A 27,744-nucleotide genomic window follows, 5' to 3' on the forward strand; every position below is an offset into this window, starting at 1 on the left:
CTTCACAATTCTGCTGCTTAGTGACTTTATGTTGAGTTAATAGCTTGAAATCAGCTAGAATTCAGAGCATCCCCCCACCCCAACTGCAGAGAGCCAGCTGTTAGACACTTCCCAGTATACCACTGATACCATCCCTTCCTCTCGAATTTGTTGTGAAAATGCGTGACACCACCCAAGAGAAATGGTTATCATGTCTACTGACAGGCTCAATAAATGTTAACCCTTATCATTATTATTATATGGCTAAACAAAACAGTCACTCAACAATTGTTGTTTATTATTATCTGATTGCTATTTTTTAGGACAGGTGTAGATGATATTTGATTATCAGGTCAAAGGGCTCTGGATGAAGGAAGCTGGGTTGCTGAGACATATATGACCCAACAGATAACCGGTGTTGAGTCTGAATCCCTAAGATAGTATGGTGTACAAGAGCAAGCACCCTGAATCCAGACTGTCTTGTATGACACGGGCAAGTTACTTAATCTCTTTTTGCTACATGTTATTGTTTTTTGTTTTTTAATGTTTTTAAGATTTTCTCTTTTTTAAGATTTTATTTATTTCTTTAAGACAGAGAGAAAGAGAGAGAGAGTATGAGCAGGGGGGAGGGGCAAAAGCAGACTCCCCCTGAGCAGGGAGACAATGCAGACTCAATCCCAGGACACTGGGATCATGGCCTGAGCCAAAGCAGATGCTTAACGGACTGAGTCACCCAGGCACCTCCTGCTTCATGTTATTCATGTTATTGTAAAATGGGAGTAATCACCATATCTCCCTTTGGGGGCTGTAAGGATTAAGCACATAGAAAAGGCAGTGCTTGATGGAAGGCGCTCAGCACTTGTTAATTGCTCCTATCCCTGCAGCCACTGGCAGTTTTCCAAGCCCTTTACCATCTGGTTTCCATTTTGACCTAAAAGTGAGACTTTTGAGTGAGGAGGCAGAGGTCATCACCATCCCCATTTCATAGAAGGGGAAAACAGTGGCCAACTGTGGGAGCTAGGATAGTATAGGGTGAGGTGACAGGTCCTGGGCTAGAAGCCATCTCTTCCGCCTCCCCCACCTCTAGACCTCTTAGAGCTGTTTAACCTTCCAACTAATGTCATGAATTGAGATTTTCACTAAATGGGGAGTCACCTTTCGAAATTCTTGAGCTGGGCACGGCAACAGTTTGGTCAAGGGAGAGCAGGGGGGAATTGTTGGCTCGAAGATGATTCAGCTCAGCACCTCTGCTGACATATGGTCACACCTACCTTCTCTGTTAGCTCTGCGATTATAGGATTAATTGTTCTTCCCTCTTCCCATCCATCCTCACTTGCCTACTAATCAGCCAGTCCCACGTCCTTCTCTGGAATGAGCCCTCCGTTTACAGAACCAAGCCAAATGTAGCCACCTTCTTCGTTGTGCAATGGTGGGAGGGATTTTTGATGGGTGTTGGGAAGAAATACCAACTTCTTCAAATAGAGATCTGCCATTCTAGGGGATCTTCAGATGTAGTCTCTCAATATGAGTGATGCTAAGATTTAGAGAGTGAGTGATTCTCAAGTTCTTACTCTACAGCTTTGGATCCGTGCATCAAGGCGTGGCTCGTTAGGGAGAATGAAGAAGAGAAATTGTTTGCTTCTAGGTATCTTCGTGGTCATACCTGTTCATGTTAGAACAGATTCCAGTTTGAGTTGCATTATCCCTCAAATCCCTGGAAGAGGTGTAGGACTGGGATAAACAAAAGCCTCTCCAATAGCCTTGGGTCAGGACTCTTCTGTCCCAAGTAGTAGAGACTCAGTTGAGCCCAACTTTAGCAAAAATGGTAATTTGTTAACTCACCCTGAGTTTGGATTCAGGTGCTCAGATGAGTCTTCTCATAACTGCATCTTTTGGATCTACTGGTCTATGTATGACTTTGTTCTCTTTTAGGATTTCCCCCAAGTGGTTGTAAGATGGTCTTTGACAGTCTTAGGCCTACCTTGTCTTTGGAAGATTATATTCCTTCCCTACTGGGCATTTTGCCCATTTAACTTGCTTTGGGGAATAAACTGTGATTGAAAATGAGCTGGTAAGCATAAAATTTAAGGATCATCTAATTGCTTTGCTACTTTTCTTCCTTCGCATGGTACTGGCCTATCCCAGGTAGATGCTCCCTCTTCAGCATTGGTCCAGCAACAAAGAACACATGAAGTAAATCCATAGCTAATTAGCAACAAGCATGATTTTTCGTGAGTACTGTATCCTTGCTGAATCATTCCTTAGTGCCGTATAACTTAGTCTAAGCTGACTGATAAGTTATATTTATAGTTCTAATTTTTAGAGAAGGGACAACTCTTTCTCCAGTAGCTTGAGTAGAAGTTTCAGGAAGAAATCCAAGTGGTCATGTGGCCATATCTTATGAAATCATGGTGGTGGCAAGGAGTGGTGTTCTGTGATTGGTTGTGCCTGCATCATGATCCCACCGCTACCTTCTCCACCCCAAACCACACATGAACTTGAGCAAGTTTTCAATGCAATGGAGGAGGCACTGTTCTCAAAGGAAGGGATATTGATAAGGGATAAAATGTGTCCAGGGCAAATCTCTTCTTCAGTGGAGAGCTGGTCTCTGGGTTAGAGTGAGATAAATTTATCTAGGGGTCAAGGAACCTGCTAGGACATTCTAACATTTCCTCTTTCAAAGCTCATTTTTCTTTCTTTTTTTCTTTTTAAAAAAGATTTTATTTATTTATTTGTCAGACAGAGAGAGTGAGCGCACAAGTAGGGGAGTGGCAGGAAGAGGGAGAAGCAGGCTCCCTGCTGAGCAAGGAGCCTGACACAGGGATCAATCCCAGGACTCCAGGATCATGTCCTGAGCTGAAGGCAGACGCCTAACCGACTGAGCCATCCAGGTGCCCCGAAGCTCATTTTTCTTAGAGCCCCTCTCATAGATTGGGATGTGTCTGGTTTAAGTCTGATGCCACAAAAAGACTCCAAGGACCCTAGCGGGACTCTTACTTTGAGGGCAGAAGTGACCTGTAGTAGGTCACCTTGCATACATGTTGATGGAAAAGGAACTGGTCCAGGCAGAGCGCAAGGTAGAAGCTGGAAGAGACTTCAACTTCACTCATCATAACTGGGGAACCACATCTGAACATGTGACATGTAGCAGAAGAGCCATAATCCTAGAAGCTCATTTTTGGGATTATATATATATATATATATATATATATATACACATATATACATATATACATATATATATATATGTAATATATATATATATGGTGCTTGTCAAGAGAGGCAGTGTAACACCATAGTTAAGTGCACAGCTCTGAGATCAAGCTGTCTGGCCTCAAATCCCACGTCTGCCTCTTGTTCTCTGCTCTCTCTTGGGCAAATGACTCAGCTTAGCTGGGATGTAGTTTGATTATCTGTAAGATGGATGTAATAATTGTATCTGCTTCAAAGGATTGTTGAGAGGATTAAGTGAGTCACTAAATGTGAAGCCCTTCAAATAGAACCTAAAGACTATTAGAACACCATGACCATTACTGGTGATTATAGCAACCCTGCTAAGCCCCGCCCAGTTTTTCTTGGGGAGCTGGCCCAATCATTTCTCCTTCCTTCATTTGGAAACAGACATACCCTCTGCTCAGGTTTGTTAACTTACTCTGTTTGAACAAGTAACACACTTGGTTCCAAATTCCAAAACCTATAAATCGATATAAAGTGAAATCGGCTTGCTCCAATGTATCCTCTGAACTTTAACACCCCTCAGTCAAAGGAAACTGCTTTAAAATTTATTTATTTATTTATTTATTTTAAGTAGGCTTCATGCCCGACCCACCACCCTGAGATCAAAGTCCCATGTTCTACTGACTGAGCCAGCCAGGTGCCCCCAAAGGAATCTACTTTAAGCAAACTATCATTCTTGTATATATTTTGCTGTTTCCTGTTCAATTTTTTGCTTTTTTCTTCCTTTGGCAACTATAAATTACATGCAGTAATGAGCACGGATATTGAATGAATGGACTTGAAGAATTTCTACATTTGTATGAGACCATGTAGATACTACTCAGAATGTTTCTGATACTTTGGAAGACTCTTCCGGGTCCCATCCAGTCGTTTTCACTCCGCACTCAACGGCTGTCCTGACCTTCACAAATGTGTTTTGCCCGTTTTTGAAATTCACATAAATGGAGTCACAGAGTATGTTTTCTTCTGTGTTTGGCTTTTTTTCACATCTATGATAATCACTCACCTTGCAGGTACCTGTAACTTGTTCCTTTTTAAATTGCTATGCAGGGGTGCCTGGGTGGCGCAGTCGTTAAGTCTGCCTTCGGCTCAGGGCGTGATCCCAGCGTTCTGGGATCGAGCCCCACATCGGGCTCCTCCACTAGGAGCCTGCTTCTTCCTCTCCCACTCCCCCTGCTTGTGTTCCCTCTCTTGCTGGCTGTCTCTGTCAAATAAATAAAATAAAATCTTTAAAATAAATAAATAAATAAATAAATAAATAAATAAATAAATAAATAAATTGCTATGCAGACTGTCATTGTATGAATAGGCTATTATTTACTTACCTACTCTACAGCTGATGGACATTTGGGTTGTTTCCAGTGTTTGGCTATTTTGACCAACTCTGTTGTGAACATTCTAGTACTTACCTTTTGTGGGACATGCACTCATCACTCCTGCATATATACCAAGATTTTGCTTCCTCATTGGTTAAGCATATGTTCAGTTTTAGTAAACTGCCAGTTTCCTGAAGGGATTGTATGACTATGCATCCCCAACAGCAAAGTATGAAACTTCTTTTTTTTTTTTTTAAATATTTTATTTATTGGGGCGCCTGGGTAGGGCAGTCGTTAAGCGTCCGCCTTTGGCTCAGGGCGTGATCCTGGCATTCCGGGATCGAGTCCCACATCAGGCTCCTGGGCTGGGAGCCTGCTTCTTCCTCTCCCTCTCCCCTGCTGTGTTCCCTCTCTCGCTGGCTGTCTCTCTGTCACATAAATAAATAAAATATTTAAAAAAATATTTTATTTATTTATATGAGAGAGAGAGAGAGAGAGAGCATGAGCAGAGAGGAGAGGGAGGAGAGGGTGGAGAGGGAAGAACAGGAGGAAGCAGGGGGAAAGGGAGAATCAGGATCCCTGCTGAGCAAGGAGTTGGACACACGGCTCGATCCAAGGACCCTGGGATCATGACCTGAACCTCAGGCAGACACTTAACCAACTTTGCCACCCAGGCACCCCTTTCTTTAAAAGATTTTATTCTGAGTCGAGAGCTGTTATTTTCAAGATGCTTGATCCAGTAGGAGCTACTCAACCATTACCAGAGACAGAAACGCCCCAAAGTACTAGAGTATGACCCCCCACACCTTCTTAAGAAAACCCTTCCTTTTTGGAGTCTCTCCTTCGTCCCTGTCTTCTGTCAAACTTCCTCCCTCTCTCTCCTCCAAGACCTGCCCTGCTCCTGCAAGAAGGCACACCACTGGCATGAGCATGAGCTGTCCCAACAACCAGACAGAAAGAACCTTGACTTTCTTCTGCTCCTTGGCTTTCCCCTGACCCATCTCAGCCACACTCGTGCCGCTCACCCTGATCCCTGCTGCCATCTGAAACCCGAATACAAACACTTCACTCTCTGGCCAAACCCCTTGTTCTACTCACTCTCCACTGAGGTGACACTGCTTGGCCAGGTCTTTGGTCATTGTTCCAAAGAACGCAAACACAACAGAAAGTCAAATATCCCTCCTATTGAGAGGCATGTTTTATTTTTATTTCTTTTTTCACATTTGGAATCTGCTGTGTTAGGCTTACAGGGAAGTTTTTCAAGAACCACAGGATTATCAGGAACAATTTTCTGGTGGCTCATAAAGAGAACAGGTGGGGCTTGGCAGTCCAGCGTGGTGGTTAAGAGCATGAAATCTAGAATCAACAACACAAGGCCATGCCCAGGTTCTGCCCCGATCAGCCATGGAGCCCAAAACAACTCTCTTCCACCTCTCTGGGCCTTGCTTAACTCATCTGCAACTGGGGATGGTGAACCCAGCCTCACAGGCTTGCTGTGAGGACTTCGGTAAGATCATGCCCATAAAAAGCTTCACACAGTAAGATCATAAGCTCACTGAATGCTAGCATTACCAGCAGTATTAGCATTTAAATTTGAACCAAGAAGGCTTACCTAAGATTGTCACTTGGGAATGTTCTGAAAGTAGTTAGAGGTGGTTGGTTTCTCAAGTCTGTGAATGTACTAAATGCCACTGAACTGTTTGTGTAAAAAAGGGTAATTTTTTAATAAGTATTTCTTGATTTTTTAAAAAAATTTTTATTAAGTTATGTTAGTCACTATATAGTACATCCTTTGTTTTTGATGTAATGTTCCATGATTCATTGTTTGCGTATAACACCCAGGGCTCCATGCAATATGTGCCCTCCTTAATACCCATCACCGGCCTATTCCAATCCCCCACCCCCCTCCCCTCTGAAGCTCTCAGTTTCTTGATTTATTTTTTGAAATTTATGTATTTATTTATTTAAGCTGTACGCCCAATGTGGGGCTTGAACTCACAACCCAAGATCAAGAGTTGCGTGCTCTACTGACTGAGCCAGCCAGGTGCCCCTTCACTTCAATTAAAAAAAACATTCTCATTTGGGAGAGGGTCATAGATTTCAGCCACACTTGTGGGCATGAGCCAGTTTTTTTAGAGAGTTTTGCGTCAGGCTAGGGGTAGAGGACAGCAAGTTGATTGATGAGGTTGGCAGAGGGAGCAGGGGGTGTAGCAGTCACATGTCTGCTGTGTCCCCTCATCTCACATGTCCAAACCTGGCTTGTGAGGCTCTCTGCCCTGCCCTCCTCTCCTCCCCAACCTGTGAGCTTATCCTGCAAGACCCAGTTCAAATGACAGTCTCTAGGAAGCCCTCCCAATCCTCAGCTTCAAGTACCAAATTATTGCCCATAATTATCAATGAATACTAACAGGATCACTGAGGACTTTAGTTTATTCGGGTCTGCTCTCCCTCTAGTCTAAGAAATCCCTTAAGCAGGGATTGTGCCTGGTTCCCAACGTGTCCAAAGTGGAACTCATTATCTCCTTCCTCAGACCTGCTCCTGATCTGTGTCCCCAAACCAATACATGACACTGCCATCTACCCCCACACTGGGCTCCTCCTCACCTTACCCCACACAGCCAACACATACCCAAGTAAGAACTGGTTCTTCTTTCTATATCTTCCTCCAACACATGCCTCCTCTCCATGCTCATGGCCCTGTCCTCTGTCCCCTTAAGCCTACAGAAGCCACTTCCCTGTCTCTGGACCTCTAGTTTCATCTTCTCCAAAAATCTGAACGATCTCTCTGAAACACAAATTTGGCCATTTGGTTCCCCTGCTTAAGATCTTTCTGGGGCTCCCCATCATCTTAGGACAGAGTCCACACTCCCCACCCAGTCCCACCAGGTCCAGCAGGTATGACTCCTGCTGATGGCTACAGCCTCATCAGTGCCCATGGCCCAGTTCCTTTCACTCTAACAGCACCCGACTATGCTCCATTGCCTTGGCACTGGGATTTCTCTGCCCAGATTTCTCCCTCCCTGCTGTCCCCATCCTGCCTTGGAAAAATCCCTCCTTAGCCCTCTAGTGGCTCAGCCTGAACTTACAAGGTTGAAGCAGGGCTATCTCTGGGCCCCTACAGACACCTGTGCCCCCTATCCCCCCCCCCCGCCCACCCCTCTGCCTGTGCCTTCTCATACCAGCCCTGTGCATTCTGAGCTTCACTGACTTGTGGCTGCTCCGTCTGCCCTGTGGAGTGAGAGCTTCATGAGGGCAGCGCCCAGGGTCACCACTGTGTCCTCAGCATCCGTCAGCACAGGCTGGGACGGACTGGCAGGTTGACTGAGCACTGGCTGGATGACTGTCTTAAAGGTGCTGAGTGGGTTAGGGGGCTGGGGGACACTATGGGAGAGAATTTTATGAGTGGATGTTTGAGTTGATCCAGTAGGAGTTGACCCACCTCCGAATGCTCTCAGGACACACCTATCCCATGCGGGGTTTTTGGCCTCGTGTGACCCTTGAAAACTGAGGGATGCAATTCCCTGAAAAATAAGGGAAATACTTGTGTTTTTAAGAAGGGAAGTGGAGCTGGGCCAGGGTTGTGTTTGAAAGCAAACAGGCACAAGCAGATCTCAGCCATGTGTACACAGAGTGGCCCACATGCCTACACACAATGCCAGAATGCACACACAAAATGTCCATCCACACACCCGTACATGGTCACATACGTGTGAATATACAGTCAGACGTCAGGGTGGACACACAGACACTCATGTAGACGTCCTCCAACAGGCATGCTCCAAAGCATGTACTCAGCTGCCCGCCAACACAAAGAGGCTGGTGTGCATTCGGGCACACTGGCCTGCACACACACCCCCTGTCATGTGCTCCCACAGACGTACATATCTAGACACAAACAGGTACGGACACCAACTTCTGCACACACAGACACTCCACAGACAGGTGTGTTCATAAATACATGTACCAACACGGACACACTGATACACACATGAGCTCAGACATGCAGAGACCCCATGCACCTGCCCGGAATGACACACGTATACAGATGTATAAATAAGAAGATGTGCAACAGAGGCATCTAGGAGAACCCACTGCACACACTGGCATGAACAGAAAGATCCAGAAACACACAAGAGGGTTGAAGGACAGGCTGACTTGCAGGGAAGACAAAAATAAGACAGACAGACACAAGGGGAGAAACAGATGTTGGGCAAGGTGCTGTGCGGGGCCATGCCTCCCCACCCCAAAACAACCTGAGGGTTTACCCCTGATCCACCCTCCTCACACAGTGCCTACTGCACCGTCCCTCCAGAAGGTCACCTCCAAGTCAATGTTCCATTCGCAGCTCCAGGGGGAAGGCTCAGCTGTGCCAAAGAAGGAAGGGCAGTCAGGTTCCCACAGGCTTCCTCTCCCTATCTCCTTTCCCGAAGAAAACGTATTTGGTACTTTAGACCGGAGAATATAATATCTGAAAGGGGAATTTAGAGAATCCCTTACTCATATCCTGCATCCTGCAGATTAATAGGAACAGCTACTATTTTTTTGGCACTTACTGCCGTGCACTTCAAACCCATTAATCGATGACTTCTCCCATAATAGGCTAAGAGATACAACCTGTCATTGGCCCCAGGAGGATCAGAGAAGCGAGATGACCTGTTCAAGGTCCCACAACAAAGAAGCAATAAGGTATTCCAATCCATGCCTTAACTGTGCTCTTAACTGCTGTACCATTGTCTGGAAAGGGAAACTGAGTCCCAGGGCGGGAAAGAGATTTTCCTGGGCATGCCCCTAACTCATCTGTTGCCCAGGCACTTGCACACTGGCCTTGCACTCTCCAGCCCTTGGGGGAGAAGGCATGTGATGACAGAAGTTGGCCTCACTCCACGTTCCAGGGTTACCAGCGAGGCCAAGCACACTTGACCTCTCTGTTGCCAAGCACTTGTGTTGGCCATATTCCCTGCTCCTCCCCAGGTCACGACAGGCTGTTTGAACACTCAGTGCCCTGGCTAGTGCCAACTTTGCTGACAAACAAACTCTTGAAATTCTACCTCCCTCCTTGCCAAGGAACAGCAAGGGGAAGGGGGGGGCCAGGCTTGCAGCCAGCCCAGGTGTAGGCTGGTGTTTGGGATTAAGGGGACTGATACCTGCCAAGCCTGTGCTAATATTTCCCTCCTCTGCTCCCTTTAAAACCAATAAACAACTTTCCTCTCTGCTTTGTTCTCTGCTGTTTGTTCCCTCCCCACAGAATTCCAGCTCAGAGGACTAGAACACTTTGAGCAACGTGCCTGTCCTGAGAGTGCTAACCTCACCCACTGCACTTGTCCAAAGTTAGAGCTGGCATCTGAGCAAATGGGGGGAGGTTTCCAACTGTCAGATGCTGCCTCTGCCCATCGGGGCCCCTATCAGGACCATGGAAGACCAATCCAGCACCCACATGCTGCTCATGTCAGAGCTGGCTGGGACCACCTTAGAGCTACAGGATGCCACCCTTATGACCCCCTGAAGCCAGCCCCAGTCGCCACCGCAGCCTCCTCTCAGACCCTCCTGGCAGCAGAGGTGGCTCTGTGAGTGTTCTCCTGGCATCAAGTTCAGTCTCAACTTGCTGTCAGCCCCAGTGTCGAGCAGGGGCGAGCTGATGCCAATGGCAGAAGTTGCTAGCGTACCTCTGACAATGCCAATCCCACACCACTTGCTAAACTTGGTCTCCACTTGGCTGTCAGTATGGGCTAGGCCAGTCAGTGGAGGAAGGAGAGGACAGGGTTCATATCGCAGCTCCCTACCTGCTACCTGGGTGACCTCGAGCAGTAGGGAGGCTTGCTCTTCTGGACAGCAGATGGAAGATGCTATGAACGGAGCCCCCCGGCTAGAAGGATCCCATGAGATCACATGTCCACACACTGGCTCTTCACAATTAGTGCTCACCAAAGGCCAGCGCCCTATTATTAAGGAAGAAGGTCACTGAGGGAAGGACAGCAGGAAGGACACCATCTTTCCCTATTCCCATTTTCAGCCTCCAGGGCCTGGCTCTCTCCCCACTTGGGACTTTTCCCAACCGTCTCCCACCGTCGCTCCCTCTGTGTGCTGCCAGCAGCCCTGCTGAACCCGGAATCACCCCAAAGGGACCTTCCGCACCCTCGCACTCCACCTCCTGCCCTCAAGTTCTCCCTTTCCACTCGGGGAAACCCAGCCCCAGAAAGGGGGAGTAAGCATGCAGAGCGGGAGACACAGGAGCCCCTCCCTCCCTCTGTTGTCTGTCCTCAGTATTCTCACATACCAAGTGGGGAACATTAGTAGCACTACTACTAACAGCAACAATGGAAATGATGAACCTAGTGAGCTCCCCCAAGGATCTGGGTAGGAACGGTGAGGCTTTCTGTCAATGACACCCCTTGAGACAGTTGGGACTATTTGGCACCATATGGATGCTTGTCATTACCAATTCCAAGTCCTGCCCAGGCCTTTTACCACAGAGACCACAAGTTATTCTTCTTTACTAAGAAAGGTTCCACTTAAACGTGCCTCTGGACTTCTACCCCTTTCCCAACCACAGAGGGTCAGTGACACTGATCCTGACCTTGCGTTGAGGTCCCAGTGGGGATTCTGGGCACCAGAGTTCAAAGCAGTGGCGGGTCAAAGCCTGGGGCAGGTGCGGACTCTTGGATCCTGCTGGACTCCCGTATACTTCTTCTGGGAATCGCCCATGACAGGCAGGGGTCCTCCCTCCCCCCGAGACCCTCAAATCCACTCCCTGGGATCTCCCCTCCCAAGACCTTTTTTTATTATTAAAGTATGCTCCACACCCAGTCTGGAGCCCAACGCTGGGTTTGATTTCACAATCATGAGATCAAGACCTGCACGGAGATCAAGAGTCCAATGCTTAACTGACTGAGGCACCCAGGCACCCACTCCCCTCCTGAGACCTTTAAATGTACATCCCTCCTCATCAAAAACCCCAAATCCAAATCCACAGCCACACATGCTGTCCCGTTTCAACACTCTTTTCTTTCTTTCTTTCTTTCTTTCTTTCTTTCTTTCTTTCTTTCTTTCTTTCTTTCTTTCTTTCTTCCTTTGAGAGAGAGCGAAGGAATGCTTGGCAGGGGGGCAAGGGAGGAGACAAAAAGGGGCAGAGGGATCTGTGGGCAGAGGGCAAAGCGAGGGGGAGGGGCAGAAGGAGAGGGAGGGGCAGAGGGAGGAGAGGGAGAGAGAGAATCTTAAGGAGGCTCCCCATCCAGCCCAGCTTGGAGCCTGATCTTGAGCTTATCTCACAACCCCGAGATCATGACCGAGCCAAAATCCAGAGTCAGCGGCTTAACAGATTGAGCCACCCGAGTGCTCCCCATTCCAACACTCTTAAACCCGGATCTCTGGATTCTTTTCTCTGGAGACCTCAACATCTACAATGTTAGGGTCCCTTCTCACTCTGAGACCGAAAATCCAAAGCTCAGGGGGCTCCACATACAAGTATTCTAAACTCTTCAGTTCAGGAATTTGTCTACTGCTTCACTCAATTCTATAGCCCTGGGGTCGTCCCTCCTGAAGGGGCAGCACACTCTGTCTTGGGGCCTACTCCCTGTTAATCCTCCTGGGGTCCCCTCCTCCTGCCATCTGGCTGTGTGCCAAGCTCAGCGATGAGTCCAGGGTGGGGGGGGTATAGCTGGGAAGTGAAATGGTACAATTATATAATCAGCACCAAACTCCGCCTTTCTCTCCCGCGTGGTATAAAGGCAAACCACCCCAGCCATCACCATCTGACCTTGTCTCCCGGTGCCACCATGCTGGCCTCAGGGCTGCTTCTGGTGGCTTTGCTGGCCTGCCTGACCCTAATGGTCTTGATGTCTGTCTGGAGGCAGAAGAAACTCGGGGGGAAGCTCCCTCCAGGACCCACCCCGTTGCCCTTCATCGGGAACTACCTGCAGCTGAACACACAGCAGATGTCCAACTCTCTCATGAAGGTGTCAGGACACGGGACGGAACGGGTGGAATGGGGTGGGGCTAGGAGCCTGCCTCACTGAGCTGGGACTTGGTGGCAGGGGATGGGGCAGGGTTGGACCAGAGTCTTAAGAAAGTGGAAATTTGCAGGTTGGGCAGCAGGGTCCTAGACGAGAAAGAGCAGGTCTTGGGATGTCCAGCTCCTTGAGTGTCAGAACCTGGGGGAAATACACGCATAGGTGAGGGCTGGGCACAGGGCCAGTTCCCAGTGGGGGCCACAGCCTCTAAGCACTCCTACCTCCTCCAGATCAGTGAGCGCTATGGCCCGGTGTTCACAGTCCACGTGGGGCCCCGGCGCATCGTGGTGCTGTGTGGACACGAGGCGGTGAAGGAGGCTCTGGTGGACCAGGCTGAGGAATTCAGCGGGCGAGGCGAACAGGCCACCTTCGACTGGCTCTTCAAAGGCTATGGTGAGGAGCTCTGGGTGGGGGCGTGTGCCCAGGCACACTTGATGGCCTCAGTTTCCCCACTGTTCTTCTCCTGACTCGCTGGCCCAAGGCTGTGGCTGAGTTCTACCCCTGCTTCCCTCTGTCTTGTCCCTGGTTATTGTGGCCTCTCACCTGGTCTTCTCTAGCTTGACTCAGGGTGTCTGTGTCTCTATTCCCCCTGCTTCTCGTCCCATCTCCTTGTTCTCTCTCACGGATGCCTCTTCTTCCTCTGGGTCTGGGAGGAGCTCTTGGGATTTCTGTCTTGGAACCCCGGTCCTCCATCCTGGTGTCCTTGCCTCTTCCTCCCTCTTAGCTTCTGAGCTTCCCCATGCCTCTGCCTCCCTCTGTCTGCCTCTTCCTCCCCTGTGTGAGAATCTCACCTTGTTTCTATTTCACACCCCATGCCTCCATCTCTGGAAACATCTTCTCCTCTCTCCAGACCCTCTCTGTTCTTTCCACATTTTCCTCTTTCTCCAGCTCAGCGTTAGGATCCTTCATGATTTTTATTGTCACTTTCCAGATCTCCACAAAGGTCAGACTCCTCCTCCCCTTCCCTCCCTCTTTCTCTCTCTCTCTCTCTCTCTCTCTCTCTCTCTGTGTGTGTGTTTTGAGATTTTATTTATTTACCCGACAGTGATAGAGACAGCCAGCCAGAGAGGGAACACAAGCAGGGGGAATGGGAGAGGAAGAAGCAGGCTCCTAGCGGAAGAGCCTGATGCCCGGCTCTATCCCAGAATGCCTGGATCACGCCCTGAGCCTAAGGCAGACCCCCAACGACTGAGCCACCCAGGCGCCCCTCTTTCTCTGTGTTTATGTATCTCGGTTTCCATGGGCATCTGACTTACCTTTTTCCTGATTCTTTTCTTCCAACCCGGTCTCTATCTCTCTTAATATTTCTCTGACCCTGAGTTGTGTTTCGCCCTGTCTCCCCGCCCCCAACCCATCCTCCCTCTCCTGCTCTGGGCTCACCTTTGCCGACCTCTGTCCCCGCCCCTCCCTGCCTCACCACACCTTTATGCTCCCTCCCCAGGCGTGGCCTTCAGCAACGGGGAGCGCGCCAAGCAGCTCAGGCGCTTCTCCATCACTACGCTGCGGGACTTTGGAGTGGGCAAGCGTGGCATTGAGGAGCGCATCCAGGAGGAGGCAGGCTTCCTCATCGAGGCCCTTCGCGACACGCGGGGTGAGCGGGGCGGGAGTGAGCAAGGAGGAGGAGTACATCCACACGGTTGCGCGCAAACGCGAGCTTTCTCCTCTGGAAGGGGACTGGATTGGGGGAAGGCATCTGGGCTCTAGGCTCAGGGGTCTTGTGCTGGAAGTTTGGCTCCTCACTCCAGTGCCTTCCTCCAATTCTCAGGCAGGCATAAGACTGCCCAGTTGACGCTCCCCCAAATCCCAGTCTCTCCCCAACCCCATCCCGTTCCCCAGGTGCCTTCATCGATCCCACCTTCTTCCTGAGCCGAACAGTGTCCAATGTCATCAGCTCCATTGTCTTTGGGGACCGCTTTGACTATGAGGACAAAGAGTTCCTGTCACTGCTGAGTATGATGCTGGGAAGCTTCCAGTTCACAGCTACCTCTATGGGGCAGGTAACCCGTCCCAGTCTGGCTCTACAACACCCCTACCACAACCCACAAACTGCTCTCCCACACAGAGACAGGTGCCCCAAACTCCCATCCTCCTCCAGACCAGGTTCCATCAAAACTGCTCTTGGACAGTGAACAGTTACACCAGAATACCCACTTTCCAAGGACACCTGGATTCTCAACAGATGCTCCCTCCACCAAAAACAAAACAAAACAAAACAAAACAAACCACAAACAAAAACCAAACCAAACAAACAAAGAATAGAGCCTGCAGGCAAGAGGCATGTTATCCAGCCAGCCTTGCTGCCTGGGGCATGTGTCCTCATCCCAACTCACCTGCTGGTCCCTATTAAGACAGTCCATCTCTTATATCTTAACCCCTTCACAAGTGACCACCTCAGCCCACCTCCTGAATACATGAACACCTGGTGCTATAAAATACAGCCCACCAAAATCATTTGGTATGTACACAGGTGTGCCAAACCAGCCTACTGGACCTAGGTAAGTGCCCCTACAGAGCCCACTGAAACACCTGATCATCAGAACAGGTGCCCCAACGGAGAAGACCCGTACACATGTAAACACTTGGATAGATGTTTCCCCAAACACCCATATAGTGTCCCCCAACCCAGCTGACTCACTTACAGAAGTGCCCCCCATCACCTCTGTGAATATCTGAAACACATGAACAGGTATCTCCCCCACCTCAACAATTGATACCTGCCCCCCTCTAATACCTCAACCCCTACACAGAAGCCACCATTCTATATCCTTTAAATATCTGGATAGTTGTTTCCAACTAGCCTACTCCACACCTAGAGATCTAAACAGGTGACTCACCATATCAGTCAGAAAAAATAGGTAAACACCTGAACAAGAGTCTCCCAATTCAACAGCAACTGAATATCTGAACACCTAGATGCGTTGTCCAATCCAGCCACACCCAAATACCTGAAACCTGGATATGTGTCCCAATCCATCTCACCTACATTCTGGGACAGGGGCCCTCACACGTAACTCACCTGAAAACTTAGCTATCTCCTCTCATCAAGCGCCATATAAATCCTAAACACCTGGACAGATGTCTTTAACCCAGTGCCTTCCTTGTTCCAAGAAAGCTCAGGCTCCCATCAGAACCAGTCTGCTAACAACTATCCTTCCTGCCTTTCGTCTCTCCCCATCCTCAGCTCTATGAGATGTTCTATTCAGTGATGAAACACCTACCAGGGCCACAGCAACAGGCATTTAAGGAGCTGCAGGGTCTGGAGGACTTCATAGCCAAGAAGGTGGAGCAGAACCAACGCACCCTGGACCCCAACTCCCCGAGGGACTTCATCGACTCCTTCCTCATCCGCATGCAGGAGGTACAGCCCAGCAGCCAGTGCGGAGAGCTGCAAAGCCAGGCAGCCCCTCATAACATCCTCACAATCTCAAGAACATTAACGGTGGCTGATCCATCTGCCAGCACTTGCCATGGAGGGACCTGTGTGGGAACCATAAAGCAACACTTCCACACTGCCCACTTGCTCTCTGTACCCCTCTGCTCATATTCCTACTGTAAAAAGTGACCCAGGGCTGATGAGTAAAGGACAGGTAGGCAGTCGGGGAAAGAGTGTGGGGAGGGCATTTGGCCAGAGCCATCCGCCTGAACAAAGCCCTGGCAGAAGTAGGGTCTCTCTTCCCACCTCTGGTCTGGACCTAAGAGAGCTGGGTCCAAATGGAAGACCCCGGAAGGCCTCTGAGAGCCCTGAGGGCAGTGGGCCTGGCCTGAAGCCCTATCTCCCTGCAGGAGCAGAACAACCCCAACACGGAGTTCTACTTGAAGAACCTGGTGCTGACCACACTGAACCTCTTCTTTGCGGGCACCGAGACGGTCAGCACAACCCTGCGGTACGGGTTCCTGCTGCTCATGAAGCACCCAGATGTGGAGGGTAAGGCTGTGGGGGTGGGGCAGTGAGGTGGGGGCCACAGACCCTCACACTTCCTCTGAGCCCACTGCAATGTCCCCACCTTTCCTAGATCCCTGGAACCTCAGCCATACCCTGTTATCCAGATGCTAGGTGATACTCTCTGATAAGCACCAGCTGAGTTTCACTGGCTGTTAAAATACTGAAAATGTCTGAACTGATGGGTAAATAGCTCCTGTGCTGAGTCAGATGTATGTGAGACCACATAGAGTTGAGACCAGGTGAATAGGACGCTGCACCAACATGTTTATGGCCAAGGTCTGTTTCGAATGGTCTATGTCCACATCACACATGGATGTGCATATTTGGACTATCGTCCCTGCCCTGAGACCTCCAGATGCCTAAACACTTTCCCTTTCTTCCCACAGCCAAGGTCCATGAGGAGATTGACCGGGTAATTGGCAAGAACCGTCAGCCCAAGTTTGAGGATCGGGCCAAGATGCCCTACACAGAGGCAGTGATCCACGAGATCCAAAGATTTGGAGACATAATCCCCATGGGCGTGGCCCGCAGAGTCACCAAAGACACCAAGTTTCGAGAGTTCCTCCTCCCCAAGGTACTTTCCTGTCCTGCCTAGGGGGACCTCCTACCTGTTCCCTGTGACCCAGCACCCCATTCCCCTTAGAAGCTTCTCAGCACCTGTCCCACTGCCCAATCAAACACTTCCTCAACCACCATGACCCTTTAACCTTCCCACTCAGAGATTCTTGAACCCTATATCTCCCCCAGAGCTCTTGCTTCAGGGATTTATGAACGCTATGTCCCTAAATGTCCTCTCTCAAAAGACATGAACTTCATCTCTAGACCTCCTCCCTCAAGAACACGAGTCTCATGTCCCCCAAACATCCCGCCTAGAGAGACACAAACCCAATGTCTTTAAAACTTCCTGTCTCTGGAAATAGAACCCCCATGCCCTTTCAACCTCCCGCCTTGGGAGACATGAACTGCACATGCCCCACACCTTCTGTCCTAAGACACACAGAACCTGTGTTCTTCAAACTGCCCTTTTCAGGAGACATAAACCCCATGTCTGCATAGCTTCCTATCTCAGAGACATGAATTTCCTGTCTCCCAAAGCTCCTCCCTGAGAGGACCCACACTCCCACACCTCCCATATCTCATCATCTGGGGCACCCTAATTGTCCCTCTAACCTCCATGCACTTGCGGCATACTCTACCCCGACTCTGGCTTATCAAATACCCCCTCTCCTCCTCACCAGGGCACCGAAGTGTTCCCTATGCTGGGCTCTGTGCTGAGAGACCCCAAGTTCTTCTCCAACCCCCGTGACTTCCACCCCCAGCACTTCCTGGATGAGAATGGGCAGTTTAAGAAGAGTGATGCTTTTGTGCCCTTCTCCATTGGTAAGAGACCAGTCTGTGCCAAGCCACCGCTCCCACCAACAGGGCCTCCTTCATCCCAGCTCTCTCTTCAAGGTGTAGCCTGGTGTCTTTCTACAGCATGGAAGTCCCTCTCATGATCTACCTTGGGACCCATCAGCTGCAACCCCCATAACTACTTGAGCTTAAGCTAAAGGATAAGGATGATCACACCTGTTTCAGAGATGGGGCAAATCAAAGCCCTTAGTGAGTCAGAGATTTGTCCAAGTCACTTAAATTGTTTAGAGTCCTCGCTTGGAGATGAGAGCCCAGCAGGCATATCTGAGTGTGTACTTGGAGGGAAAGGGCATTTAAATTTCCCATTGCTACAGCTACCTTACCCCCATCCCATGCACAAGGGAAAAGGATGCTCAGAGAAGATTAGAGATGTCTCTGAAAATCTCTCCAGCCACCATATTCCAAGCCACCATTTCTCCCTGGGAGAAAGTATTTGGGGGTAGATAGTGGGGCAAGGGGGCAGTGAGAGCAGGCCTCACCTCCAGCCCTCCCATTCTGTGTCTTCAGGAAAGCGGTACTGTTTCGGAGAAGGCCTGGCTAGAATGGAGCTCTTTCTCTTCCTCACCAACATCTTGCAGAACTTCCGCTTCAAGTCCCCGCAGCTGCCCAAAGACATCGACGTGTCCCCCAAGCTCGTGGGCTTTGGTACCATCCCACGAAATTACACCATGAGCTTCCAGCCTCGCTGAAGGAGGGGCTATGGGAGGGCAGGGCTGGGGGGGAAGAGCAAGGTGGAGGGAGGGATTAGGGGTGAGACTACTGATAAGGGTGGGGTTAAGGGAGGGGCGGGGCTAGCCGGAGGGAGGTGGCTTAGGGGGAAGGAAGGAGCAAGGTGAATAGGAGAGGAAGATGAAAGGAACGGACCCTGTCTGTTGACCTTGCTAGAGATAGATCTTTAAGAGGTGGGGTAAGAGGGAGAACCTCTCACTATACTGTTAATAATAATAATGCCTATTATTTATTGTATCAAACTCTGCGTCAGTTCTGTGCTAAAAACATTACACACTTACATCACTTAATGCTCACAAACCTATGTGTCAGGGAACGGTGTTCATGCCCATTTTACATGTGACAAAGCTTAACTGATTCCCAAGGAATCTACAAGAAGAAAAAAAAATCCTCTTAAAAAATGAGTTTCGTAAGGTCACTAAACATACAAAAGCCTTTTTTCTTTTTTTTGTATATATTTTAGGAAATCAAAATTAAAACACAATAACACTTCAGTCACTGAAAAAAACAAAATACTTAAGTATAAATCTGACAACACATGTACAGATCCTGTAGGGTGAAAACTACAAAATACTGATGAAAGAAAGAACTTGTATTTTTTAAATATTTTATTTATTTATTTGAGAGAGAAAGAAGGAGCACAAGCAAGGGGAAGGGTCAGAGGGAGAGGAAGAAGCAGACTCCCCACTGAGCAGGGAGCCCTATGAGGGGCTTGATATCAGGACCTGAGCTGGAGGCAGATGCTTAACTGGCTGAACCACCCAGGCATCCCCTGAAATTACATATTTTTTAAATAGAGAGACATACCATGTTCATAGATTGGAAGATCAGTATAGTAAAAAGAGCCAGCTCTCCCCAAATTGATATATAGGTCTAACGCAATTATTATAGAAATGACAACAAGATTTTTTTGGTATGGATTTAGACATTAATTTGAAAAATTATGGAAAGGCAAAGAAAGAGCTAAAACAATTTTGAAGAAGGATAAAGAATGAAGAATCACACTTTCCAATGTTCCCTTGGGATTCAGCAAAAGCTCTGTTTAGAGATGAGTTTGTAGCCTTACATTTTCATACTGGAGAGGAAGGAAGTCTAAAAATTAACATAAAAATTAAGTGTCCATCTTTAAAAGTTGGAAAAAGAAGAACATAGAAAATTCATAGATAGAGGTGCCGGGGTGGCTCATTTGGTTAAGCCTTCAGTTCAGGTATTGATCCCAGGGTCCTGGGATAGAGAGGGGAGGGGGTAGGGGAATGGGATAGGCTGGTGATGGGTAGTAAGGAGGGCACGTATTGTATGGTGTACTGGGTGTTATACACAACTAATGAATCATCGAACTTTACATCAAAAACCAGGGATGTACTGTATGGTGACTAACATAATATAATAAAAAAATATTATTATAAGAAAAAAAAAAAAGAACGTGGGATAGAGCCCTGCGTTGGGCTTCCGGCTGGGTGGGGACCCTGCTTCTCTCTCTCCCCCTGCCTGCCCCTCCCCCTGCTTGTGCTCTCTTCCTGTCGCATAAATAAATAAAATCTTAAAAAAAGAAAAAAAGAAGGAAAATCCAAAGATAGCATAAGGAAGGAAACAAATATTAATGCAGAAATTAATGGAAAAAAACTTTTAAGTTGTTTTGAAGACTACGGATTCAATATCTATTGTCAACTTGGCTACACTTCCTCTTTTTTTTTAAATTTTGATATAGTTATAGATTCACAAGAAGTTGTAAAAAAAAAAAGTACAGAGAAGTTCTGTGTGTTCTTTCTCCACTTTCCCCTAATGGTAACATTCTGCATAACTATAGTACAATACTAAAAGCCAGGAAATTGGTGTTAGTACAATCTACAGAATTTGTTCAGATTTTACAAGTTTTACATCCACGAAATTGGTGTTAGTACAATCTACAGAACTTGTTCAGATTTTACAAGTTTTACATCCATGTGTGTGTGTATGTGTGTGTGTGTGTTTCAGTGCAATTTTATCACACCTGTAGATTCAGGTAACCACCACTCATATATAAAACAAAGGACTTATATACAGAGTATGTAAAAAAACTTTCGAACCTCAACATAAGAAAACAAACAACCCAATTTAAAAATGGGCTAAATTTTTGGACATGCACTTCACTAAAAAAGATATATGAATGACAAGCAAGCTCATGAATCAATGTGTAACATCATAGTCATTAGGGAAATGCAAAATAAAACCTAATGAGATACCCCACACACCTATTAGAATGACTAAAATAAAGAATAATAACCTAGCATTGGCAAAGATGTGGAGCACCTGGAATTCTTCTATATTGCTGATGGCAATGCAAAATAGTGCAGTTACTCTAGATAACAATTTGGTGGTTTCCTTAAAAGCTAAATATACATTTAATCAGATGACCCAAAATCCCATTTCCAGGTATTTATTCTCAAGAACTGAGAATTCACGTTCACACAAAACCTGCACATGAATACTTGCAGGAGCTTTATTGGTAATCTCCACAAGCTACAAACGGCCCAAATGTTTTTCAGAGTTGAATGCATGAACACACTGTCAGATTCATCCAACAATACTACTCGGCAATGGAACTAACAACCGTGGATACACACAGCTTGGATGACCTGCAAAGGCATTGTGCTAGGTCAAAGAAGCCAGTCTCAGGAGGTTGTATACTGCCTTATTTCATTTATGTGAAATTCTGGAAGAGGCAAAAATCTTGAAACAGAGAACACATCCATGGTTGCCAGAAGGTAGAGGTGAGGTAAGGATATGAATACAAAGTATAGCACAAGATAACTCTTTGGGCTGTTGAAATTATTCAGTATCCTATCTGCAGTGGTGGTGATAAGAATCTATGCCTTTGTAAAATCTCCTTGTAAAAAGCAAATTTTATTGTATGTAAAAACAGGTTTTTTAAAAAGAGTAACTAGGATTTTTTTTTTAAGGTGAGTCAAATCTGTAGGCAGATTACGGGGCAAAAATCTTATCTGCAGATGATCTAAAATGTCCTGTTAGCTTGAGGTCACTGTGAACAGTCATGCGGCTTTTTAAAAAAGATTTATTTATATATTTATTTGAGAGAGAAGGAGAGAGAGCTCACAGGGGGAGGGGCAGAGGGAGAGAGCCTTAAGCAGACTGCTGAGCATAGAGCCCAACACGGGGCTTGATCTCATGACCCTTGGATCACGACCCTGAAACCAAGAATCAGACCCTTAACTGACTGTGCCCCCCGCCCCCCAGGCGTCCCATCATGTGGCATTTAATAATCCTATCTCTAAAGGCTTGACTATAGTGCCTAATGAAACTGTGACACAACAGACACTAGAAACTGAAAGGACTTTCTTCAAAGTCCATTTCTGTGGAGTTTATGGAAGCCCAAAGTTAGGCTTTGGTGCGATGCCACATTAAGTGTCTATTGAAAAAGGCTTTGCCTTCCAAAGGATTAAAAACTGTGCTGGAAGAAATGCATAGGAAAACATCGAGCAACTCCAAATTGAAGTCTGGACAGTTTCCCAAACAATTATTCTCTGCTATTCAAAATATCCAGGTCAAGAAAGACAAAAGCTGAGAATCTATTCCAGATTAAAGAAGACCAAAGACATTACAACTAAATATAATGTGTGCTCACAGATCCTGAAGTGGGGGAAGTATTTATGCTTATCAGGTAAGTGTTTTGCACATATTTTCTCCCATTCTGGAGGTTGCCTTTTCATTTTGTTATTATTCATTTGCGGTGCAGAAACTTCTCAGTGACGTACTCCCACTTGCTTATTTTTGCTTTACAATTCAGTGACTGGATAAAGAAAATGTGATACACACACACACCATGGAATGTCATTCAGCCTCTCTCATACCTCAATAGCAAAAAAAACACCTCAAAATAAAAAAAGAACCCCCAAATGAAAAAAAAAAACCCACCAGATTAAAAATTGGACAGAGGACATGAAAAGACATTATTCAAGAAAAGACAAACAAGGGCAACTGGGTGGCTCAGTCGGTTAAGCATCTGACTCTTGATCTCAGCTTAGGTCTTGATCTCAGGTTGTGAGTTCAAGTCCTATGTTGGGCTCCATGCAGGTGTGGAGCCTACCTTAAAAAAAATGACATACATATGGCCAACAGATATATGAAAAGGAGCTCAATATCACAATTCATAAGAGAAATGCAAACCAAACCCACAATGAGATATTACTTCACATCTTATGGCTCTCATGAGATAAGAGATAACAAATACTGCTGATTTAGTGGATTGGAACCTTTGTGCAGCACTGGTGTGAATGTAATTTGGTAGACTACCAATTTACTACCACGATGGAAATCGGAATGCTGTTCCTCAAAATATTAAAAATAGAACTACCACGCAATCCAGAAATCCACTTCTGGGTATATGTAAAAAGGAAGTGAAAACACTATCTCCAAGAGATAGCTGCATTCTTAAGTTCGTGGCAGCATAATTCATAGTAGCCAAAATATGGAAACAACCTAAATGTCCATTGACGGATGAAAAAGTCAGGAACCATGGCAGTGGTTACTCTATAATGCTTTAGTCAGGTTTGAATTAAACTCTTTAATGTGCCAAGGGGTGCACTGGATGTTTTTCCCTATACCCCTACGGATCTGGACCCTTGCTGTAACAGAGGCTCGGGCAGCAGCAGCATAGGAATGGGAGGGTTCTGGTGAGCAGTCCACTCGTAGAGTGTGGACCTCAGCATGCCACCTACAGTGGCTTATTTCCTCTTCTCTCCCTCTCTTTTTCAGCTCCCTAGAGATGGCTCTTTCATGAGTGGCCACCCAATGGATTCACGCATCGCAGGGTATAGCCCTTCCTCTGAGTGCTCTGTATCTGGGGTCAAAGCCTGGTTGGGACAGATGACTTATCAGCTACAAGGTATAATCTTTCCCCTGAGTCTAGCATGAGTCACAGCTTCATTCTGAGACACACAAAGAAGCCCAGACAAAGACACATGGTCCATGGCCACATTAAGGAGTCCCTGTTACCATAGTCCTGTCCCAAAATGCCTACTCGTTAGTGGAACTTTCAATTTAAGGTCGGCTAAATGAGAGGTTCAACAGTACTCAGCAGTGCACCACAAGGCAGCACAGCTCTACTCACCATCACCTTACCTAGTTGGGGAAGCTAGTTTGTGTGCAAGTCCTTAGCCTGTCTTCTGATTTAGTGATTGGCAAGATAGAAGGGCAAGGAGAGGGAGGAAAGCAGAACTTCAGTCGGCCCCCAAACCGGTCCAGCTCCTAGAATACCCAATCCCACCTTGGCAAGTATGAGAAAGAAGCAGAATTCCCTTCTATGAACTTGCAACCCCCAATTAACTCACACCCAAAAGTACCTGGATGCCTGCAGAAGACTGGAGCTGAAAAGGCACCACATCCACCGACTCCTTTTCTGAGTCCAACTTCTCTCCCACATACTACTAGAACTTTCCCCTCTATTTCTAGGCACAGAGTGTGTCTTGGGGGAAAGAAAATCCACTCCCACTCCTCCAGAGTCTTCTCCTGAAGGCTGTGTGATTTCACACCTCCTGTTCCTATAGCATTCTGTCAAAGGGTCATGACCACATCCAGTGTGTGGTTTGTTTTCTGAACAGCTGAATCTGGGAATGGAGCTGGTTAGGCAAGAGAAGAACCGGGCCAGAGCACAGTGGATTTGAAAGAGAGTGACTCAGAAAATGCTGCAGGTGTGGAGGCCCCCCACCCCCAGCACCTGGAATGGGGATTCCCCCATGTATCCATGCAAATCCATGGAGGAGACAACACACTCCAATTATCGAGATGTGGCAGCTGAATGGGATGTGATGGAGAGAGAAATAAGTAACAGCAGAATTTGGGGAAAGGAGTAGCTAAGAAGGAAGAAAGGCAGAGTCCAACAACACAGAGCCTGAGGGGTGCTGAGAGACAGATACTAGAACTGAGCCAATGGATTTCTGACATTTATGCCACTCGGGTGCGGTACTCAGTTCCTGCAGCCCTGGCAAGCTAATATGTCTAGCAGGGCCAGGAACAATGACTCAGTGGGAGGCACCCAGCACGTCCCTCCCCATCATCTCCTTTGGGCTTGATGCAAAAGGCCCTGATAATATCTCGGAGCTGCTGACAGTGGTGATTCAAGAACATAAAGGACCTGGTCAGTGCTGTGTGGTTCTCAGGCTTCCTCCCCAGTAGCTTGGGGCCATAGTTCATCAGTTCTGTAGGCAAACACTTTGTAAGAAATATCCTGGGTGTGCATGTGGAGAACCTGTTGAAATCCCTGAAAGAGGTGATGGGGAAGGCAGGGATGAGGGAGGAGAATGTGGGCACCTGCTCTTCTCCCCCTTTCTCCAAGCTGACAGTCAGCAGAGCAGGGCAGGAGTGGGGGGGAGTGGATGAGGAACTCAGGAATGGGAGTTCTGGTTTCAGATAGGAGATGAGAGCGTGAAGGTACAATGGGTATGTTTTAGAGATGTGGATCTTAGCCCACCTCTGCCACTGAAGCTTTGTGTGGATATTCACAGCCCCCAAAATAGACAAAATCCCTGTCTTCATGGAGCTTACGTTCCAGAGGATTGAGGTGTCTATGATTCTAAAGTTTCATGGTTCTAAGACTGGTTGGATCCAAGGATAAATGTTTTCAGGATTTTTCTGTTACCCCAAAAAACAGTCACAATGTACTATTCTGAGGGTTGGCAACTTTCTCACTCACAATGTCTACCACATAGGATTCCAGGGACTATGAGGAAGAGAGGGACAACCCCTGGATCTCCTCATCCTACATCTCCCAGCTCAGCCATTTGGGCACCATGGGGAATTCCCTATTGCCCAGACAATGAACCAGGGGGATGGTCAGAACTGCTCTGGAACTTTCTCCCACTGCCCTACCCTCTTCCCTGCACAAAACCCCTGAGGCACCTGTTGAACAACGTCAAAGGGGAACCATGTCAACTGGGAACTATGAAAAAGATGTAGAAATGTGGAAAGATGGAGACAGACACAGGGATGAGGAGACAGAGAGATGGAGGGAAAAAGAGAGGAGGAGAAGGGGAAAGGTGACCTCTCTCTCTCTCTCTCTCTCTCTCTCTCTCTTTCTCTCAGTGTCTCCCTCTCTCCAATGTCTCTCTGGGTGTAAGTTCTGTCTCTTTCTTGCTCTATCTCTGCCTCTGTCTCTCTATCCCTGTGTAAGTCACTCACTGCCAAGCTCTTTCTGTCCTTTTCCCTGTTTCTCTGTCTTCCTTGATGTCTGTCTGGTTTCCTCTTTGTCTCTCTGACTACCTCTTTCTTCATGTTTCTCTCTCTGTCACTGCCTCTTTATGCCTCTGCTACTCTTTCTCTCTCTCCTTCCTGTTCACCTTCCCACCCTTTCTCTCTCTAGACAGATTCCCTGTCTCTATTCCTCTCTGCTTCTTTTCCTCTCCTCCTCTTCCCCTGTATCTGGGATCTAGGGAAGGCATGTACCAAATGGAGATGAGAGAGGCAAAGATCCCCTGCCCAGCCACAATCTCTCCCACTTTTCCTTTCAGGTATTGCCTGTAACTGCCTTCACCATGGACATTTTGAGTACAGCCATCTCCTGCCCCTGATTCTTACCCGTCTATTCCTGCCCCTCAACTCAAGATGCAAGGACCAACTTCCCCCAGGGCCCAGATCCCTCTCACTACTGGGAAAAATTCTGCAGCTTGGCTTCCCAAAAGTGCTGATGTCCCTCAGAGAGGTGTGGGCCCCTCAGCTTGGGGAGGGGAAACAAGGGAGCCAAATGTAAGCTCGGTCTTGCTGCCCATAGCTGAGTAAGGAGTATGGCTCTGTATACACCTTGTATCTGGGATCCAGGCTACTGGTTGTCCTCAGGGGATACCAAGCAGTGAAGGAGGCCCTTGTGGACCATGATAAGGACTTCATTGACCAGAATGACTTCCTCTTATTTTCCAAGTTCAACAAGGAAAATGGTAAGCCTGTTCCTGCTCTCCTGCATCCCAAAAAACACTTTCCTCATTATGGCAGCATGAAAGAGGGAGATAGTTCTTCCATCTTGGTGTCCTTCAGGGTCACTGATCTTGCTAGCGACATGAGAAGACATGGAAACTGCAGAGTCCAGGACCAGGGATAAAGTTGTCCAAACTTCACCTTCCCCAGATACAATAACTATCTTAATGTGTATTTTATTCCAATCCCCCTTTCCATTTCAAGCTCATCCCAACCATTCTCATCCCAATCTTTATTTTGACATCAATCTCATTATCAACTTCCATCTCAAGTGACAAGTCAAATTATCCAGAACCAGTTCTGATGTTCTACATAAACCTACCTAAATCCCCATTATAAATTTCTATAATCAATCCCATCCCAATCCTATTGGTCAAAATGAATTCATGGTTTTCTCCCAACTTCTAGCTCCATCTTCGATCCCAAATACTGTCTAATTTGACTGGTCTCCAATACTGATTCTCCATCTAAATTGTACAAATCCAGTCACCAAATCCCACACATTATGTAACAGAAAAACAAGGCTATCTATCTAGAATTTAATGCCCAATGAAAAATGTCAACAAATGAAGGAAAGTAGACTTTCTAAAGTCTATGAAATTGGAATGAAATCATCATCAGCAGATCTGCACTACAAAAGATATCAAAGGAACTCTTTCAGGCAGAAGGAGAATGGTACCAACAGAGATGTCTACAAAGGTCCTAAGAACTGCAGAATGATAAATATGTATGTAAATATAAAGGACTTTTTTTTCTTAAGTAGGGTAGGGAACCCAGCATGGGAGCTTGAACTCACAACACTGAGATCAAGACCTGAGCTGAGATCAAGAGTCAGACACTCAACCGACTGAGCCACCCAGGTGTCCCGACTTCTTTCTTATTTTTAAAAACTCTTTAGAAAGTATTTGGGTGTTAATGCAAAAATAATGATGATACATGGTAGGATTTCTAACACATGCAAAAGGCCAGGAGGAAGAAAATTGCACAATGCTATCCTTAGGTTCTTACAGATTGCGTGAGGTGGTACATATTACTTGAAGATAGACTGTGATATGTTCAAGATACCCAATATAAACCTAAAGCAAACACTTAGAAAACCAGATTTGCAACTAGGAAATAGCACTACCGTGTATAATGAATTAACCTTAGTGTTTTACAT

General features: G+C 47.1%; 2 protein-coding genes across 2 annotated transcripts in view; one reads left to right on the forward strand and one right to left on the reverse strand.

Moving 5' to 3' along the window:
* The window catches only part of LOC113243548 (cytochrome P450 2F5), a 37,981-nt gene extending 26,728 nt beyond the window's left edge, over positions 1-11,253 (reverse strand). Inside the window, exons 1-5 of the mRNA XM_026482247.4 lie at positions 11,107-11,253; positions 10,313-10,468; positions 8,853-9,000; positions 7,972-8,053; positions 4,223-4,420 (exon numbers count right to left, since the gene is read on the reverse strand). The gene's annotated coding sequence lies outside the window, so the exon portion shown is untranslated. The remainder of the gene's footprint in view (positions 1-4,222; positions 4,421-7,971; positions 8,054-8,852; positions 9,001-10,312; positions 10,469-11,106) is intronic.
* Positions 11,254-12,241: 988 nt separating this feature from the next.
* On the forward strand, positions 12,242-18,865 carry LOC113243250 (cytochrome P450 2A13). Its single transcript, XM_048224059.2, has 9 exons — positions 12,242-12,484; positions 12,769-12,931; positions 13,980-14,129; positions 14,375-14,535; positions 15,720-15,896; positions 16,322-16,463; positions 16,868-17,055; positions 17,720-17,861; positions 18,402-18,865. The coding sequence occupies exons 1-9, from the start codon at positions 12,305-12,307 to the stop codon at positions 18,581-18,583; spliced, it is 1,485 nt and encodes a 494-aa protein (XP_048080016.1). The 5' UTR covers positions 12,242-12,304; the 3' UTR covers positions 18,584-18,865.
* The last annotated feature ends 8,879 nt before the right edge of the window (positions 18,866-27,744 follow it).

Source organism: Ursus arctos, unplaced genomic scaffold (genome assembly GCF_023065955.2).
Source record: "Ursus arctos isolate Adak ecotype North America unplaced genomic scaffold, UrsArc2.0 scaffold_19, whole genome shotgun sequence".
Classification (NCBI taxonomy): domain Eukaryota; kingdom Metazoa; phylum Chordata; class Mammalia; order Carnivora; family Ursidae; genus Ursus; species Ursus arctos.

What these genes read in the sequence shown, in the direction of transcription:
- LOC113243250 (XM_048224059.2), top strand. Translation starts at nt 12,305, where the DNA reads ATGCTGGCCTCAGGGCTGCTTCTGGTGGCTTTGCTGGCCTGCCTGACC. An exon ending in TGTCCAACTCTCTCATGAAG is followed by an intron (nt 12,485 to 12,768) that starts GTGTCAGGACAC and finishes TACCTCCTCCAG; the next exon opens with ATCAGTGAGCGCTATGGCCC. An exon ending in TCCTCATCCGCATGCAGGAG is followed by an intron (nt 15,897 to 16,321) that starts GTACAGCCCAGC and finishes ATCTCCCTGCAG; the next exon opens with GAGCAGAACAACCCCAACAC.